The sequence below is a fragment of the Alosa alosa genome, chromosome 5, assembly GCF_017589495.1.
Source record: "Alosa alosa isolate M-15738 ecotype Scorff River chromosome 5, AALO_Geno_1.1, whole genome shotgun sequence".
Lineage (NCBI taxonomy): Eukaryota > Metazoa > Chordata > Actinopteri > Clupeiformes > Clupeidae > Alosa > Alosa alosa.
In genome coordinates this window covers 2930944-2944213 of record NC_063193.1, presented here as the reverse complement: position 1 = coordinate 2944213, position 13270 = coordinate 2930944, and the positions used below count along the sequence as shown (strand labels likewise).

Genomic DNA, 13270 nt, shown 5'->3' with positions numbered 1-13270 from the left:
AAAGCCTTGCCCTCAGGTCCTGCTCCCTCACTTACTGAATGTCCCGATCCTCTTTATCTTACTGTGGACGAGGGATGTGTGTGTGTGTGTGTGTGTGTGTGTGTGTGTGTGTGTGTGTGTGTGGGGGGTTGCACAGGTAGCTCTGCTCTAAGTAGGACAGGTGTCTGGGGTGTATTAGCCAGCTAAGCTTGGTAAGAGAGACTGCAAGACATGGATGGAGGCATTGAAGTGTCTGAGTCACTTCCGCACTGTTGGGATTGTGTAAATTATTCTTATTTTCCTCCTCAACCCCCCCCCCCCCCCGGCCTCCTTCCACACACACACACATTTTTAGATAATCCTGAAGATTAGTTTTCTTCAGGCCCCCGGGGGTCAGCCCCAGCTGCCCATTTGAAAAGCAAGCGCCCACTCACTATGTCAGAGCCCCAGCGTTCAAAGGGGTTGGATACCCTGTGAGAGGAGAGCGACCCCCTCAGTTCCGTTAGAGAGATGTCCCCTTGAGGTTCTCTCTCCTCTCCTCTCTTCCTCTTTTCTATTCTTCTTTCTTCTCTTCTTTTCTCTCCGTTCTCTGAATTAGTGTCCGTGCTAAACCAATCATGTGGAACGGACTGATCAGGAACAAACTGGACGAGCAGGCAGCCATGCTCTCGCTTACTCTCTTCTTTTCTCACTCTCTCACTCATTCACGCACTCTCTCTCTCTCTCTCTCTCTCTCTCTCTCTCTCTCTCCCTCTCTTTCTCTCCTTCTCTTTCTCCCTCTCACACACTTACTCCCTCTCTGTCTCTATCTCACACTCACTTGTTCTCTCTCGTTTGTGTAAGGGGGTTGAGCTGTGCTGAAGCACCGGCGCCCTCTAGTGGCCGGCCAGCTGCGTGCCAGCAGCCGGTGGGGGGAGTGACGTAATCCCCAGCACATTCAGAGTAACGCAATGGGGCATGCAGCAGCACTTCACAAGATGACGGTCCGATCCGGGCTCCCGTTTCCCGTCTCGACACCGTCCACAGAATGTGATCTCGAGCCGCGCTGCGTGGGAAAGGTTAAAGCACGGTCGCCAGGCTCACTTGTGTCTCAAAATGCACCATTAGATTCCTCCCAGTAGACCAGACGAGGACGTTTTTGTGCAGGTATCAGATCAATCATTTCCTCTAGCCGTAGCCACAGACAGAGCATGCTCCGATAATGCTATCTCTGTGTCTGTATAGTCGCTTTTTCTTTTTTCCTTTGTCTTACTGCAGGAGGATGAATCGTAGTTTATCTTTTTTCTTTTCTTTATTACGGTCTCTCTCTTGTAAATACCTTACCTGCCCTGACACCTGTGTAGAATCCACAAGAAGGGGAAACAATGACAGTGGCTAACTGAGCTGTGGCTGTCTCTCTATTTGTCTGTCTGTCTTTGTCTCTCTCCATCTCTCTGTCTGCCTGTCTTCTTGTGTATTCTCTCTCTCTCTCTCTCTACCTCTATCTATCTGTCTATCTATCTATCTATCTATCTATCTATCTATCTATCTCTTTCTCTATCTCTTCCTCCATCCTACTATCTTTCTCTTTGTATGTCCCCTCTTTCTTTCTTTCTTTCTTTCTCTCTCTCTCTCCATCCTTCTTTATCTTTACCTGCTTTTCATTGACTTATCTCTCTGTCCTTCTTTCTTTCTGTCTGTCTGTCTGTCCCCTTGTCTATTGTTTGTCTGTCCAGCATGATTTTGTGCGGCGTGAGCGTCCCCCCCGGGTCCTCATCGACCTCATCCAGCGGACCAAGGATGCGGTGCGTGAGCTGGACAACCTGCAGTACCGCAAGATGAAGAAGATCCTCTACCAGGAAAAACACAATGGACCAATGGGAGAATCCCAAGAGGAAGAGGAGGTGAGCTGGGGGGGAGGTGAGGAGAAGGAGAAAGGGAGAGGGGGAGGGAGTGAGGAGGGTTGTGTTGTTGGAGGGTGGCTAATGTGAATTGGAGGGTGGGTGCTACTAGCACGGCACTTATGGAAGGCCTGAATATCTTATTCATTCCTTCTCCTGTCAGATAACAAGTACAAGTGCAAAGCGGTTGTCAGACTTGTCAAACATCACTCACCAAGTGCATCACCAAGTGCGTCACGCTATAGAAAATTCCATCAAGCCCCGCACTGGAATGTTCAAACATTGGCAGGTTCCTTTTGACACTTAGAGGAGCCAATTAGAATCAAGAATCTCCTGAATCTCTCATGTAGTTGTGCAATAAAACAGCAATAAACATATCATCATGGACTTACCCACAATGCAGTTCATTTTGCACAGTACTATGCCTCTGTGACCGATACAAGTTGAATATCCTTAGAAGCTCTTAATGTATACACTGCTGCAGAAGACCATATTATAGCTTTCAAGAACCTTTTGCACAACATGTAAACATCTTTTTTTTTAACTGTTTATCTGTATTTTAGTTTTAAGTATGTTTGTAAATCTATAGCTATAGATACACCTAGAGGTATAGAGTAGATAATATACATCCAGATAGAAGAAAGAGATATGACTAGACATAGACCTATGTCCCAATGTGTTGGGATTACAGATAGCCCCCTCTCAGGCAGAAGTCCTCCACTTTGGAGGCACTCTAGGTGGCCCACAGTCGGTGTGGCGTTTGACAAGGCCACATGGTTTGTTGTGAGGGAGACTGCGAAGCGTGATAATGCCATTACTGCCCTTTGGCTCACAGCATAGGATATCTTGACATAGATATCCAGGTGAGTGGTTCTGCCAAACGCCACCGTGAGCTAACGCCAGCCACAGGGCATTTGGTAATTGGGTGAGTGCTACCTCTCCGGAATGAGTGCCAGCTAGCTCAGGCATTAGGATCATTAAAAGGCCAAACTGCGGCTAAGGGCCTATTGTGCTGTTGTTCTAAACACAAACGGAACAATTATACCAAAAAATTCCCCCATGTGGAATGTGGTGAAGTTTGAGTTTCGTGTGTGCATATTGTAGTCCAGGAAAGTGTGTGTGTGTGTGTGTGTGAGAGAGGGAAAGTGTATTCACGTGCACGAGAGAGACTGAGTGTGTGCAAGAGAGAGGGGGTGTGTGTGTGTGTGCATGTAAGCACGAGGGAGAGAGTAAATATGTGTGGATTTGCATCGACATGCTTGTGTGGGTGGGTGAGAATGTTGTGAACGCCTCACCCAAAGCCTGTTAACCCCTCTCTAACTGCTCCCCCCCTCTCTGGTGGTGTCCAGGATGGCGAGCAGGCCAGCTGTAAGGTGAACAGCCTCGGCAGCAACCACTCCATCCCCAGCACCTCGGTCAGCACAGGCAGCCAGAGCAGCAGCGTCAACAGCATCCAGGAGGTCCTGGACGAGAGCGCCGACCTGCCCATGATGCACCCCTATGACAGCACACTGGAACCTTCACAACACCCCAAAAAGGTCTGTTCCTCCCAGAGTCACCCCGACACACACACACACACACACACACACACACTCCATCCAACCCCCACATCTCGAGGTGACACGTTTGACCCCCTCAGGGGTCAATATGCAGTCAAGCACCATTGTTCCGTGTCACAATGATGACAGAGAACAGCTTCCCCATAACTTGTTATTAGCACAAACGCGTTCATGTACACACACACACACACACACACACACACACACATACCAGCATGCATGGACATTCCAGGGTATAAACACACACCGACACACATTCCAGTGTTTAAATAATAGCTCCACACAGACATATGTTGTTTTGTGTCGCAGTTGTAAGAAGCACCCAGTCATGCATCTCAGCTCAAAAGCATTTGGCATCTGATCTTTCCAGACGGAACAGTCTGTTCCCTGTCTGACTTGACTAGCGCCTCCTCACCTTCAGTTCACCTCTGTGGACAATAAGGGCTCCTTCATAACCACAGCTCTGTTGTTTCTTTGCTAAATTATACACCTTAATCTCAACAGTTTCCTCTTCCCTTCCTGTTGCTTTGGGTTGCATACTGCCTTTGCCATACCAACTCTGCCATACCAACTTTGTAAGTTGCTTGGGATAGCGGGGTCTGCCTGGTGCGAACACAACAGCGAGGTATAAACATAGCTGTTTGTGCTGCTGTCAGGGGAAGGGTTGGGTAAGCTGGTGCTAATGCCAGCTGACTGCAGCCCCCTGTGTGCGATGCGCACCATGTAGGCAAGTGGACAGCTGACTGCAGCCCCCTGTGTGCGACGCGCACCATGTAGGCAAGTGGACAGCTGACTGCAGCCCCCTGTGTGCGACGCGCACCATGTAGGCAAGTGGACAGCTGACTGCAGCCCCCTGTGTGTGAGTGGACGGACGGACGGACAGGCAGGCGTGCGTGTGCACGTGTGCCAGCAGGGCAAACGAGAAGTGACATGTTGTTGCTCCAGTGCCATGCAGATAAGATCCCTTTCCCCTGGTGCCCTGTCCAGCTTGCCACCATGCCATGACTGAGTGGTCACTGGGGCCACACCACACGGCTCTCTACTGAACGGCCTCCGAGCCTGCAGGATGTTTTATAGGGAAGAGAAATGCAGTGTGGCAGAGAGCACACGTACATGTGCTTAATATAGAAAAGAATGATGGGAAAAGAGAAGAGAGGTTAATAGAGAAAAGAGAAAAGTAGAAGTACATAAATTGCATTTAACCATTTCCAAGCTCACAGAGGAAATGTAGGTGCAGAATCATCAGACTCGCAGGAGTGAGTAGTGGAAAAGATGAAGGCCTTTTTAATAATTAAATGGAACATAATGACTACTGGTACTGTGTATGTTCTAAGTTAAGTACATATTGGGTATATCTCCTCATTCCTCAGAGGGTTCCCAAGGCAGGCTGGAACCCTGACATGTTCTATAGTTACTCCATAAGTATTGAGGTAAACAGACCCAGGTGTATGTCTCTATGGGAATCCTTTCCATGTTGTCAGAGACTTCCCCCATTGACTTACACAGTATAACCATTTTGTGGTTGCTTACTGTTCAGTTCTCTAATCCAAATACTGGACCACTTTAAATATTTTTTTGTCCCTACAAAATACAAGATACAAATCTAAAACCAGAGCCCATATTGAAAAATGCCTAAGCTTTTATTCAAGGGTTACTACTTGGATACTAGTTGGTTGTCTGTTGGTTGTTAGCCGTCTCGGTTAAACTCTGTGATCTGGATTAGTGGATGTGCTCCTTTTAACCACACCTGTGTTCAGAGGGCCTCTCTAAGATTGCAGTGTAACATCCTTTGAATCACGTGTGGTTCCAAGTGGAACAGTAGAATAATGTGACTGAGTTTGATCCTACACTGCAAAAAATAAAATCTAATTAAGTGTTATTAATCTTATATTAAAGATCAAAACATCTATTTGGGATTGTTTTTAGTATGAAGAGACTTACCTAGCCCTCTCTCATAAGATCATTTTGACTTCATTAAGAAGACTCTGATTTATTTTAAGGAGCCTTATCAAGACAAATTTACTTAACGCATTTGCAGACAAATTTGCTTGTTTTTAGGACAAATTTGCTAAATGCACTGGCATACAAATTTGCTTGTTTTCAGGGTGAGACGTCTTAAAATAAATCAAACTATTCTTAAATTAAGTCAAATGATTTTACGCGAAAGCGCTAGGTAAGTCTCTTTATACTGAAAACAATACCAACTAGATTTTTTGATCTAGATATAAGATTAATAACACTTGGTTAGATTTAATTAGAAAAGCAGTTTTTGTAGTGTAGGAGCTAACTACCATTGTGCCCCTGAAGTGTTGATAGTAAGTTAAGTGCAGATAGCGTAATCATGTGGCCCATGTTATGCTGCTTAGTCTTGAGTGACCGCACTGCTACTTTATGAAGGTAGCTAATTATGAAGGTTGCTACGAGTGTCCACGGAGTCTGTATTCCGGAGAGAGGGAGAGGAACTGATGTTTGCATAATCTTTCGTTGGCTGCTTTAGAAAAGGGGTGGGGGTGTGGTCATAGAGAGGGCACTGCAGGAGACTGGAGCGCAAACTAGAGGAAAAGCTGCCACATCTGGTCGCAGCTTGGGTCCAACGGATAAATTATTAGCCAGACTTAAAAGGGCGATCGCAGCCACGCTGTGCTGAGACTCACAGAATAGGGAGAGAGAAAGAGAGAGTGTGTGTGTGAGCGAGAGAGAAAGAGTGCGCGAGAGAGACCACTTTGCTTTTGTGTATACATCACTCTCTTATGCCTATCTGCTTTTATTGTGTCTGTGTGTGTGTGCATAACTGCTCTTTGCTGTTGTGTATAAATAGCTCCCCGCGGCCTGCCTGGTGTTACTCTTGAGTGTGTGTGTGTGTGTGTGTGTTTGAGTTTGAGTATAAGCGAATGAGACATTTTTTGACACACTCTTCCCCTTAACTTTCCATCTGCCCTCTTGTACAGTCTCTGTCTTCTTGTGCTTCTTCTCTTTGCTAGACAAGCACACACATGTGCTACCATTATCCGAGGCATCGGTAATGACGAGTTTTGTTATAGGGATGCTATTCGCAAATGATTGATAGCATGGGGTGATAACATTGATTGATTTATAACAATGACTTGATAACAGGAGTGCAGAACAGGAAGCAGTGAGTGATTTTTCTTCTTTTCTTTTCTTTTTTGTTTCCTTTCACCTGCTTTATCAGGATCATCAGTTCATCCGGGATGACGTCACGCATCGCGAGGCGCGGGCCGAGGGCCGTCCATCTTCCTCCGACAAGAGCCAGGCCCACAACTATAAGAACCGCGAGCGTTTCGCCACCATCAAGTCTGCCTCGCTGGTGAGCCCGACCGCAAGCTGCCACCTGCATCCTCCCATCCTCTTCCATCACCAGTCTCACACTGGTGCCTTTCTTTCTCCGACCCTATCTCTTCATCCATTCATCCTTACTTCTCTTTTCTTTCTTTCCTCCAAGCCCCTTTCTCTGTTACTTTTTTTTTCTTTTGGAGGGGAAAAAAGGTTCCCCCATCACCACCACCACCATCACAACCACCACCACTCCTATTCTGTCTGTTGTCAAGGCAACTCGCTCTAGTTAACAAGCTGTTTTCTGCTTCTAACTCCTCCTACCGGCTCTGATGGAACCATTTTGATTGTAGTGGCAAGAATCCTTTCCCAGGCTCAATGGAGTCTTCCATCAGTGGCACTCTCCAAGCCCTAATCGGTGGACATGCTCGTTGTGGGTGGTAATAAACGGCCGACATGCTTTTCCGTGTTTAATGAACGGAATCTGCAGGGGCATAGATTAGGTTTTGCCCACAATGTTATGAAGTCACACGGTTAGGCGGTCAGTATTGTGGTCTGTATGTGTGTGCTTATGCCTGAGGAGGTGACATCATCTTTATAAGAGGATGGCTAATTTTTTGTTGGTGTGTGAGCGCCCTCTGTGGGGAGACAGAGGTGGTGCAGTGTGTCTGAAAAACCAGGGTCTTATGGTTTAATAGCGCACGTAAAGGGTCTTTATAGATGACCAGCGGGTTGTGGCTGGCAGACCAGACAATCGGTTGAGGAAAGATTTTTTTAATCCTCGCGTTCCCGTCGAGTTTGACACTTGCAAAAGGTCATCATAGTGGACGTCTGCCCGCAGTGATGATGCCACTAGCATCTTTTCCTCTTTTTTCTTGTGAGTTATCAGTCAGTCCCAGCTGTATGTGTATGAGGTTAAAACCACTGCAGTCAGGAGTTGAGAGCTGAGAATGCATTATGAATGCCTCAGGGCAAGAGGACAAACTGGGAAGAAAATGCAGCAGTACTCATGCTTAAAACATTAGCTTGCATGCTAACAGATTTCTGCTTATTACAGTGGGGGTAATCTCAGCAGTGTTACCTTCCCTCGGTGATAACCCAGCTTATTTCCCTTTAATCTCGCTCTGTGCACCTAGAGCTGATTATGGTGGCAGGCTTACAGTTTTAATTTCCACAGCTCATGTTTATTCGAAGAACAACATGCAGACATACACTGGCAGACCATGAATCTGACGGATGTTTATTTTGGTGTTTTTGATGGCTAATATCCTGTAGAATAACCTCCAACCTGGAAGTATTTGTCTGTCCCTTTTATTCTCGCTGGAGTTTTTTTTCCCTCCCTTCCCTTGCCTGCGTGTGGAGAGGAAATCACATGGCATGACTCGGCTCGTTGTGACTCTCGGTTCACAGAGCTCGTCGGATTGGTACCATTACAGAAGGGGGTTACTGATTCAAAAGCGATTAGGAAATCTCCTTCTCTCTCTCTCCCTCTCTCTCTTTCTTTCTTTCTTTCTTTCTTTCTCTTTATCTTTCCTTTCCTCTCTCTCTTTTCTGTCCTCCTGTTCCTGAGAGACTCATGTGACCCCCTTTACGCCGAATGCTACTTAACAGGCAGTGAGAGAGGAAAGGAGAGAACGAGAGATGATGAGGGTGTGAGAGAGAGAGATAGAGGGAGAGAAAAGAGTGAGAGAGAGGGAGGGAGAGACGTGAAAGAGAGAGGGTGGGAAACGGACAGACAGAGAGAAAAAAGAGAGAGGGAGAGGGAGCACTGGAGTGGGTATGGCCTGGGAGTCTCGGTCAGTCGGCCTGTGGGCTGCTGCTGCTGCTGAGGAGCTGTGACTGTGCGCACGGCTCCACTGGCTCTGGCATCGGACAGGGCAGGACGTAGAGTGGCTCTGGCTGGCTCCCTGGCTCGGGCGGCCCCAATGTTGGCGCGCCTCTCGCACCTCGGCACCATGCTTGCCTTGCGCGGCTCGGCAGGCGCCTACAAGAAGCTCGGCGACTGCCCCGACCCCGAGAATCCCCTTCCTCAGGTGGGTGGGTGGGTGTGTAAAGGGGGCTGTGGGTAGTGCTGGAGTACAGAGGTGACGTTTGTTTATCATGCTTGTGTGTTTGTTTGTTTGTCTTGTTTGTTTTATCAGTTGTTTAATTCCAGCGGTCTACACTACTTTTGTGTCATATTGCTGCGTTGCAGAGGAGAAGGATATTGAACTGTACCGTGCTGCCTGCGTTTGTTTTGCCACTGTGCTATGAATTGAGTTTTGTTGTTCTTCAGCGGCCGGGGGTGATGAGGCAAACACCCAATGTATCTTTCTCAGTCTCAGACATCTGTGCTATTCATCTCAATCATCCCAAACCAGCATACTACACTTGAGACTACCTGTTTCAGTTGTTTCTACCTGTTTCAGTTGTTTTCTTTTGATTTCTGGAGGCCTGTTTCCACATGCGTATAGGGTGCAGCCTGCTGCATGTGGAAAACGGTTCAGCAGTTCAAAAAATCAATGGTGTTTGTGTACACACTGCTGTGGCTGCAGCAGTTCATTTTCATTTCAGTGCCCATGTTAACAGATTATAGCATTCATGCCACATGTCTCACTTCTAGGTGCTTTAAAACCTGCTGCATGTGAGAGAATCTTCAACTGTTCAGCAGTTCAAACACTAGGAAGTAACTCTTGTAGGAGCAGTAGAATTCTGCTGACCTGAATACACACTTCCAACCGAGCTATGCCTTTAATCCTGATTCAGTAACAAAGAATCTCTGCTGACCTGTCTACCTCTTGTCAAGCTCACCCTTACTCTTAACTCCTTTCTAACCATACCCCTCTCACTCCTCCAAATTGCCCCCCTTCTCTCATCCTGTCTCCACCTCTTCACCCATCTCACTGTTTCACCCATCTCACCGTCTCAAACTGCCTCAACCATCTCACCTGTCTCCCCCATCTCCCTGTCTCTCTTCTCTCTCTCTCTTTGCTCTGTTTCTGAGGAGCAGAGAATCTCTGCTGACCTGTCTACCCTCCTGCCCTGTCTCACTTCTCTATGCTCTTTAACTCTGATTCAGAGGAACAAAGAATCTCTGCTGACCTGTCTACCCTCTTGCCCTGCCTCACACCTCTCTCACCCATCTCTGATTCACCCATCTCATTCTCAGCCCATCTCACCCTCTCACATCTCACTCCTCCAAATTGTCTCCCCATGGTCTCGCTCCTCTTTACTCGCTTTGCTCCTCCTCACCTTTCTCACCCATCTCACTGGTCTCACCAGTAACTCTCACCCGGTCTCAACCCCTTACCAACCATCTCCCTGTCCATCCTCCCACATCTCACCTGCCTCCCTTCTCTCATCCTGTCTCACTTCTCTATGCACTTTAACTCTGTTTCTGAGGAGCAGAGAATTTCAAGGACCTGTCTACCCTCCTGCCCCGTCTCATCTCTCTATGCTCTTTAACTCTGAGTCTTAGACAGAGAATCTCTCTCTGCTGTCTGTCTACCCTCCCCTGCCCTGTCTCACTCCTCACCTTTCTCACCCATCTCACTGGTCTCACCCATCTCACCGGTCTCAACCGTCTCAACCATCTCACCTGTCTCTCCCATCTCACCTGTCTCTCTCTCTCTCTCTCCCTCCGGCGGTGTGTGGCAGGTCACCCGTCAGATCCACGAGCATGAGCAGGAGAATGAGCTGCGGGAGCAGATGTCAGGGTACAAGCGCATGCGGCGGCAGCACCAGAAGCAGCTCATTGCCCAGGAGAACAAACTCAAGACCGAGATGGACGAGCACCGGCTCAAGCTGCAGAAGGAGGTGGAGACGCAGGCCAACAACGCCTTCATCGAGCTGGAGAAGCTGGCCAAGAAGCATGTCATCCACACGGAGAAGGAGGTGAGCATGTGGGGGGCTGTGGCTTGGGGCAGAGCAGTGAACCCTACTGGTGGCCCATGGCTACTACTACTGAAGTGTATAGACCGGTTTCAGGTCCCTAACAACCGCCGTTAAGGACGAACTCGGAGGACAAGCAAACCCAGAGCCGTATAGCAATACATTGAAAGAAAGACGCAAGATGCTTGAAAATCGTTAACTTTTGGCAGAGAAAAGCAGACTGAATTTCCCCTGTGTGGTACAGGTGACATCTAATTTTTTGTGATGTGTCCGTTTAAAGCTAAAAATGTTTAAAACGCCAATAAAGTAGGCAGACCTAGGTGCTAGAACTAGACATTTGGATACGAAGCATGCATTATGAAGCTATGAAGTTATGCCACAAATGTTGCTGAAGAGGAAAAACTGAAATCATGTAGGCTAAATAACATAGGGTAACGTTAGTGACGTTAAGTGTTTTATCATATTCCTCAGCATATCATTTTAATAAGAGACTTATGATCTATGAGAACGGAGGCTAACGTTAGCCTACGTTTCACACAAATGACAAGATGCAGGTTAGCCTAAAGTTAAAGTTGACACTCCATTTGAGTTGTTTGTTTTAAGAAAGAAGACATGGGCTTGCAAGTAACGTTATTGCATAGGCCTACTATAAGGTAGCCTAGTTTAGCTAATCCGTCAGGCTACTTTCCTGTCAATTAACATCCAGCACAATGCATTTTGTGCATTGTATTTCAGCCAATCGTTCAATGTGTGGCCAGCGGCATAGCCTACTTTATCAAAGTTTATCCTCTGACCTCAGGGGGAAATGATTGTCCACCCCTGTCATTATGTAGCCTTTGAGTAGGTAATGTTATCACTTTAATCTTAATATAAACGAATTGTTTGTGCAGTCGAAGCCCTAACGTTAACATTAGCCTAAGCCTAACCTAACTTTAACGTTACAGTGACTGGCCAAATGTTTAGCCTACCTTCCGTAAAATCCATTGCTTTTTCATAGGTAAATCCGCTACACCTCTAGATGAAAACAATCCAGACTCGGCTACACCGAAATATTTTGGCAATTTGTTTTTATTCTTCATCTTATATCAAGTTCAGCCAGCTTGCTTTCTATGCGCTGTCAGTGTAAACAAACTAGTGCTTGTCCTCCGAGTTCGTTCTTGACTACGGTTGTTAGGGACCTGAAATCGGCTCAGTCTTGATCTCACTCAATCCTGAGTTGTCTTAGATTAAGTTATGTTAGGCTATGCCATGTTGTCCAGTGATCCTGTATGTAGGTGTGCCTTAGTTGGGTGTTGGGTAGGGGTTAGGTTGCCAAGAAGCACATCATCCTGACCACAAATGAGGATAGGGGTGGCACATAGCCTGGATGTTTCAGACTACAAGCTGACAGTCTTCAGATCCTGAGTTGTGTTAGATCAGATAAGCTATGCCGTGCTGTCTAATGATTCTCTTATCAGTGATTAGATCCTGACTTTGGTGGGGTGGGGTAGCTGGAGAAGCCGGTCAACAAGCACGCCACCCACACTGAATAAAAGGTGAAGAGGTGTCGCGGCAGCATGGCATGGCGTCCAGTCACCTGAAAGGGTCAGGCCACAAGCTGGCATAGAGTTGGCAGCTCAGGTTAGGTTAGGTTCTTAGGTTTGGCCAGAGCCCTAGAGACAGATAATCTATATCTATAAGGCTCTGGGTTTGGCTAATTTCACACTGTCTAATATGTAGGCCTAGATGTTCTTATTGAGTGTATTCACAGTTGTGTCCTCGTAGTCTAATGGTGTAGATCTATAATTGTGGTAGGTAGGTTTGGATGTCCCACGCTTTCTAATAATATGCAGATGAGAAAAAAGATCCCATTAGGTCACAACAACGCTTAATTTGCTGACTGCTGATCTGTGGAAGGAAAAAAGTTTCTCTCTTTCCTCTCTGTGTCAACCGTGTTAATATCCCCAGGTTCATTTAAGCTAGTTAGTAATGCATTGCACTCCTGCATAGCAATACAGAGAGATGGTGGTGGTAGATTAAACCTTTCCACAGGGCTTCCTGTGAATACACTGCATGTATTTTCCATTTTTAATTCAGGAACTTTTGGATTCAAGGCAGCGCAGCCGGGGTCACCAGGAGTTCAAAATCATGCTTATTTTGTTACGCTCATTTTGCTCTGCAAATCCCCAAGGAAGACACAGATTAGTTAGGCTTCCACTGATGTTCAGTACCCTACAGTTCAAGTTTATTGCTGGCTAACTGATGTATTCTTAACCAGTTGGTAGGATGTGTTTATGTTCAGATGGAGTTTTCCTTGACAAGACAATGGATGTAGTCCATGGTTTTTAGTGGTGGATCACTGGACTGGATGTGTATATGTTCAAAAAGTGTTTTCCTGAAGGAGGAGTCAAATCAATGGATGCACATGTTGTTTGGTTGTGGATCAGATGATGAGGTTCAGAGGGGGTCTTGCTTTCGTGAGTGCGGGCATCACCTATCAGTAGATGGCAGCTTGCAAAAGTGGGGCAGGCAGTGAGCCAAAAGTGATTGAGGTATCGTTGTTTACCACTGAGGGTAAGGGGAGCGAGTGAGCGAGCGGACAGGCGGGCGCACATTGGGGGCAAGCTTGCTTTCACTAACAAGTCATCGCTAATGGATTTACCCAAGTCCTCGCCACTGTTTAAAACCCTCAGACATTGGATTTAAAGTTAA

At 46.8% G+C, this 13270-nt stretch overlaps 1 protein-coding gene across 4 annotated transcripts in view; it reads left to right on the top strand.

Moving 5' to 3' along the window:
• Window positions 1–13270, top strand: part of taok3a (TAO kinase 3a) — a 70597-nt gene that overhangs the window by 46766 nt on the left and 10561 nt on the right. For 3 of the 4 annotated variants that reach the window (XM_048242748.1, XM_048242751.1, XM_048242749.1), the window contains exons 13-16: window positions 1695–1862; window positions 3209–3397; window positions 6609–6743; window positions 10346–10582. In XM_048242748.1, the coding sequence (XP_048098705.1) occupies window positions 1695–1862; window positions 3209–3397; window positions 6609–6743; window positions 10346–10582 (729 nt within the window). Of the gene's footprint in view, window positions 1–1694; window positions 1863–3208; window positions 3398–6608; window positions 6744–8502; window positions 8743–10345; window positions 10583–13270 lie in introns of those variants that run through there. The other variant, XM_048242752.1, reaches the window with a different exon arrangement.